This window comes from Boleophthalmus pectinirostris, unplaced genomic scaffold, assembly GCF_026225935.1.
Source record: "Boleophthalmus pectinirostris isolate CB_2022bp ecotype Guang Dong unplaced genomic scaffold, ASM2622593v1 HiC_scaffold_19, whole genome shotgun sequence".
Lineage (NCBI taxonomy): Eukaryota > Metazoa > Chordata > Actinopteri > Gobiiformes > Gobiidae > Boleophthalmus > Boleophthalmus pectinirostris.
The window spans coordinates 42,440,771-42,447,623 of record NW_026571140.1 but is presented as its reverse complement, the minus strand read 5'-3'; the positions used below and the strand labels follow the sequence as shown (position 1 = coordinate 42,447,623).

Here is a 6,853-nt window from a genome sequence, read left to right as displayed (position 1 = left end):
CTCAGATCAAGTAGCTTCATTATTGTTTGTTATGCTTAAAATAAAGAGAAGGTTAGTGTCCTTATAGGGACTGAGCTGCATAACAGAAGAAAACAACTGAAATAATATGTCAGTAACAACACTAAAACCCATTTAAATAATTTATGAAGTAACAAAGAAATAAATGGGGAAAATATGAAAACAATACATTACTTTAAGAATAATTTATTGTGTTTAATTTGTTACACTGTCAAAATTATCACCTTCAGGAGTTAAAATTACTTATTTATATATGTGTGTACTATATATATATATATATATATATATATATATATATATATATATATATATATATATATATATATATATATATATATATATATATATATATATATATATTAACATAAATTGTAAATGATTTATAAGGCAAAATGTTTTATAAAAATATACAAATGCATAATTTTAAATTCAAGCATGTATACACAGCCAGATTATGTCTCAGAGTCTGAAGAATTTTCAGTTAGTCTAAACCAGCGGTGATCCTGCTCTGACCCTGTCCTTTGTAGGATGATGACTGACCTCAGATCAGCTCAGACCAAAATAAATGATTTTTATTTAAATCGCTACTTCAGCTGGTTTTAATTTCCTTTCTGGCCTGTTTTGTCCATCACATCACCCTCATAGAAGGGCTCCTGGAGGACCTTTTTCTTCTCCGAAAGCTCCTGTCCTTCTTCCAGAGAATCATTGATCCTCTGGAAAGAGTTGACCTCTGACCTCCACAGAGCGGCTCTGGCTCTGATCCACTTTGAGGTCTCGGTCTCACTGCCCCGGGACAGACTCATGCCTTCATTGGCGATGACAAATACGTCCAAACCAATGAACAGAGCATTAACAATGATGAACCCTCCTCGAGCAGCTTTGGACATGGCCAGAGGACCTTTGAGAGCCGCCTGGCCCAGCTCTGGGACGTCTGAAGCAGCCTTACTCACAGCCCTCCCTGAACCTGCAACTTTAACTACAGCTTTCTCTGCCTTCCACAGTTTAACGACAGCTGAGCAATCAAAGATTGCATCAATGCTTTTCATCCCAGCAGCCCCTTTGCCTGTCTCCTTCAAAGCTTTGAGAAGATCACTGTTTTCTGTGCTCTGGAAATGCTGGTTAATGGCCTCCTTCACACAATTCTGGAGCTCATCCACATCTTTCATAAACCTTTTAAAGACCTCATTGGCCTTTTCCTTCTGTTTACTGGTAACAACCTTCTCTGTAACCATGGTTACTATACCATTGGCTCCACTGGTCACTGCTGTTGCAGCTCCAGCTACAGTCAGACCCAGAGACAATCCTGCAGTGAAAGGAGCCAGAGCCAAACCAGCGATGGCCAAACCTCCTCCCACCACCCCCACAGAGCTGCCCACCACATTGGAGACCCGGGCTCCTTTGTTCATTCGGTCTAACTTCACTGCACAGGGCTCCAGCTCATCCAGGACCTCCAGCATCCTCTCCCTCCTCTCTCGAAACATCTCCATGAAGGTTCCATGTTCGTCCCGGAACAAGAACACCATCCGCAAGTGTTCATCCATCCTGAAAAACAATAATGAAGAATAATGAATGGCACAAAATCAGGATCACAAATGTACCACAAGGTCTTTCAGGTTAGTGTGGACCTTTGCGGCCAAGTACCAGTTTTCTCTTGCCTTTCAAGTCCAGAATTATATCCCTATATTTTAGATTGTTTGTAATTATAAGTTTGTTTCTGGATCCCAGAAAAGGAATACATGTGATAAATTATTGTAAGAGATTTTACACAAATCCTTTACACTACTACTGCTGATTATAGATTATAGATTATAGATTATAGATTATAGAAATAGGGTGATGAGCCCAGACTTGGGGTCCCCTCCCCAACCAGAGTTACAATAATTATGCCTGAATAATCATTTCCAGGTCAGACTGCGAAACCATTTTACAGACTTTAGATACAGTATATTCCTCAGATGATAGAAGCAATTTTTGCCAGTTTTGAGTCACCAAGGTGTGTTTTGATCTGAGGAATTTTGTTTTGGGGAGCAATGATCAGAGTTTGTCTTGTTTGCAGTTAGTCACGTTTTGACAGAAAACAATCTAAAAACATAGACAAAATATGAAACTGTGAATCAGCAGCACAATTGCACGTCATCCCCTTACAAATGATAAGACACTTCTTTGAAACAAGTGAAAAATCTGACCCAGAGGCAACAAGTGCAGCAGAAATAAAACAGGGCCCAGGATCGATCCTTGTGGGACTCGACATGACAAGCGAGACATTTCAGACATTATATTATTGAAAGTAAAAGGGAAAGTTCTGTCTTTGAAATAGGATGTAAGGCACCAGAGGACAGACCCAGAAAAACCAAACACTTTTTCAAGCCGGTCATTGAGAATTTCATAATCAACAGTATCAAGGCAGAGGTCAAATTAAATGCTTGTCTTTCCAGTGTTAAAAGCGATACCATCTTTGTCTTATGTAAAAACTTTCATTTCTTCGATCAGATAACTTGACATGTGTTAACTGATTATCACCTGCAGTCATCTAGTCACCTTCTCCTGAGTCCATCAACCGGCAAGACACGGGTCCCAGAATGCAACACAGCAGGTTTCCTACAGCCTTGAATCAAGTATGAGAGTTCATTACTAGTAGATCTAATGTAGACTGTTCAGGTAGAACTGGAGTGACTGCCTGTCACTTCTGTAGTTGTCCCTTACCCCATTTATTACAATTACAGTTGCCAAACTGCTCTCAGTCTCTGAGCGTTGTAAATGAACAGTGGGCCTCATTCATGAAGCATTCTCAAATTTGCACTTAAGGTCTACTTATGAACATTTTTGGCATTTAGAAAATGTGTTCAATAGAATAGTCTATTTGGTTTAACAGACTTTATGGGCTGATCTTCTACCACACTGGAATCAACACCTCCTCACCCCAACTCCCCATGACCAGAGGGCACTCTTCAAAGTCCTGCACGACAGGACTGCAGGACTCACTGTGGGGACGGGCTCACAGGTGCGCCCGCATAGACTGTCAGGTGACCACAGGCGAAAGGACCGGCACAGAGCTCCGTGCCCCATGGAGGTAAAGCACAGCCGTCGCTTGATCGCGCTTTGCAGACACCCTGCACCACAGACTCGGGGTTCTCTTGCTATTAAGTCCAAGATTAGTCCTGGTTTAGACCTGGTTTAGTCCTGGTCTAGTCCTGTTGTAGTCCTGGTTTAGTCCTGACCCACCTGTGTGTAATTACTAATCGTCCACATACCCGCCTGTAAAATTCCAGAACGTGAAAATCTGCCAGTTTCAGCAACTATTTGCCCGTACCCGGATACTCGACCCAGTGCAGGACTCTGGCACTCACCTCTGCTCCCTCCCTGTTATTTACTGTAACTTGCAAGTAAATATCACCAATAAGTTGGTGACTTACTGTAACTGAATTTGTTTTTGGATATTTTTAATCACAGCTGAAGCTGTAAAACGGTGGTAGTCCGTAGATGTACTCTGTCTTTAGTTTTCATTTGGCCTTTATTTAACCAGGATAGTTCCGCTGAGATTAAGACACTCTTTTTCAGTGGAGTCCAGGGCCCACAGGGTGACCTACTGTACATGTTTTAAGTCGTAGAGGAAACTGGAGCACCCAGAGGAAACCGAAGCAGGCACAGAGAGAACATGCACAACTCCAGAGAGTAAAGCCCCACCCCAGAATCAAACCCAGGACCTTCTTGCTTTCATGTGACTTTCAAGTCCATATATAGAGGTTTAGAGGGCATTTCTTAGTAAATAATATTGATTTTATGTAAATGGGTGTTGTGGTATTCGTAGCTGGACATTGTTGAATTAGGTTCAACTCTCTCATTTAAATCTGCTGTCTGCAAGTTTATTTGATCACCTTGTGTTTGTTCAGGGTCACCTGTGCTCTCTGCTTCTGTCAGGCCAAAGATTCTAAGAAATGTGTTGAATTTTTGAATCTGCTGATGGTGTTTTGTGAGAATACAACAGGGCCAGATATTAAGAGATCTGACTGCCTAAGAACACGTTGTGAAGCTGGTGTAGAGTTCCCTTTTAGAATCTTCTTAAAGTTGAAGTTATGAACATTTTCTAGAGAAACATTCATGAATAAGGAACATTGTCTTTGGTTGACAAGACAAGACAATGAAACCTTAACTGAGCTGTTAAGTAACAGCATGACATGAGTCTTCTACAGATGACTGCAGGTGATAAGCAGGTGATAAGCAGCGTGTCAAGGTATGACAACAAACTCTAGTTTGATATTCCAAATCAAAATCAGCTTATTTTTTGTCAGTGTTAGAGTGATAAGATTTCCAAAACTAAAAACTGAGACACACCCAGGTTTGGGGAGTTGCTAATAAAACTGTGAAAAGAGCTCGTAATCAAACACATTATTATGCACTTGGTCAATTTATGGCTTTCTCTTTCTCAACTTTAAGTGGATTTTTTGTCTTCTGATATTTTTCATGATAGTTTTCTGTATTTTAAACAAATTACAATATAACCTGTATTTATTGACCCCTGAGAGTTTCAGGATATGGTCATCAGGCAGGTAGGAATGGATGAAGCAATAATGACCAAGTACTTTGCTTTTTTTCCCATGTGGAGGTGTTCTCTTCATAAAATAAAATTAGTGTCAATTGAGGTGTTTTTGCAATTTTTCAGAGAAAGTGTAAGCACAAGATGGAGGCGGACAAAGAAATGCCAACTCTAAAATCCTGAAATCTGAAATTTGATTCTCTGCAAACATTGACATAAACTACGTTGAGCACCTCATGTGTCTTTTGTCATGTTTTTATTGTCCCTTTAATAAATACAAATACAATTCTCCGGCTGTTTGTTGAGAAGCATTTTCCTCAAATCAAATTCAAATAGGGGCGAAGCTCATGATATTTTATATTTTTATATTATGATCCAGGATCCATTCTGTTGCCTTGACCTAGTCTTTTTTTCTTATATTTTAATTAATGGTATAAAAGCTGTGGAATAAACATAGTTGCATAAATACAAATAAGAAGTTCTGCACCAGGAACTAAACAACTACAACGACTCATTATTATGTAACAGATAAACCTATGACTCTGTCAATCATCTTACACTGTTTCCTTATGAACTCATGTTTATAACTGTGATCTACTCTATTTATATTACTACATGTGTTTGTGTTTTATTTACTGTATATATGTCCGCTGATATGTCAACTACTGTGTCCAAGTCATTTCCCTTGTGCATCAATAAAGTCTTTAATTATTGAACCAGGCCCAGTGAGCGCTAAGCAAATCTAAACTTTCAGTCTTTTTTTACACATTTCTAATCAGCACCTTTTATTTCTGCCACTCTTGGCTGTCACATACACATTAAAGCTGAGGAACAACCAGCGTCCAACTCCACAACAAACACAGCACTGACATCAGCAAAGTTACCAAATATACTTTAGCAGCTTTTAAACCAGTTAAATGTCAACATTTATGACAATTGAAAACATCTGAAAAGATGAAATCTTCCCTTGTATTCAATGAGAAACTGCCCCTGACATACTTGTCCATCTAAAAATCAAAATCTTATTTGAAAAGGTAAAAAATCTATTATATAGACTCATGACACATAGACTGAAGCTTTTGAGTCTTTATTTCTTGACATTTTGATGCTTATGACTTACGAATAATGAAAACCCAAAAATTAGAAAAAAAGAAAATTTGAATATTGTAAAAAAAAAGCTGAATATTGGGAAGTTATGGTGTCACACCTTAATCAGCGAATGAACTGAAAACACCTGCAAAAGTTTCCTGGGCCTTTATCTGGTCTCAGTCTGGGTCACAGGGCTTCACAAAACTGCTGACCAAACAGATGTCCAGAAGACAATCACTGCCCACCTCCATGAGGAGGGTAAGACATAAGAGGTCACTGCTGAAGAAGCCGGTTGTTCACAGAGTATCCAAGTATATTCACCAAAAAAGTGTGGCAGGAAAAGGTGCACCAACAAACAGGGATGACTGCAGCCTTGAGAGGATTGTCAAACAAAATCCACTCAAGAACTTTTGGGAGCTTCACAGAAGAGGACTGACGCTGCAGTCAGTGCATCAAGACCCACTTTGCACACACGAAACTAATGGGACATGACACAAGCTTTATCATTTTCCAGCAGGACTTGGCACCTGCCCACACAGCCAAAGGTCCCCAAGACGTCTCAGTGACCGTGGTGTTTCTGTGCTCGACCGGTCTGCAAACCTGCCTGACCTGAATCTCACTGTGACGGAGTTGCTCCGTTAGAGCGAGCGCCGACCTAAGCACGCCCAAACAAGCCCGCACCCACAGAGAATCTCTGGGGCATGAGAGAAACACCAGAGCCCAAATGCAGATGATGTGAAAGCCACTATCAAAGCAACCTGCGCTTCCATTACACCTGAGCAGTGCCACAGGGTGATCGCCTCCACGCTACAGCACAAATACTGGCTTCATAGAAATGAACATACTTTTCAGAAGTCTAGCATTTCTGTTTAAAATATACCTTTTTTTTTTTTCTTTTCAATTGATCTTACGTAATATTTTGGGTTTTCATTATCTGTAAGTCATATTCATAAACATTTCAAGAATTTAAGGCTTGAGAGCTGAAAGTTTATGACACGGACAGTGGTCCGTGTTTTGAAAGCAACTATTTTGATCCATAAAAGAAAGGCCCGTTTCATCACTGTCCACGGACCCCAACTAAAAAATGTAATTTATATAAAAATGAACAAAGATAACCAAGGTAACTGACGTACTTATCTGGCCTGGAGGAAGGCCTCCTCCTGCTTGTTTTTCCTTGGGAATGTTCTATTAGCTAAAATATTCCACAGTGTG

At 39.9% G+C, this 6,853-nt stretch overlaps 1 protein-coding gene across 1 annotated transcript in view; it reads right to left on the bottom strand.

Moving 5' to 3' along the window:
* Nucleotides 1–497: 497 nt before the first annotated feature.
* The window catches only part of LOC110174777 (uncharacterized), an 8,729-nt gene continuing 2,373 nt past the window's right edge, over nt 498–6,853 (bottom strand). Inside the window, exon 4 of the mRNA XM_020940878.2 lies at nt 498–1,560. Coding sequence (XP_020796537.2) covers nt 618–1,560 — 943 coding nt within the window. The 3' untranslated portion in view covers nt 498–617. The remainder of the gene's footprint in view (nt 1,561–6,853) is intronic.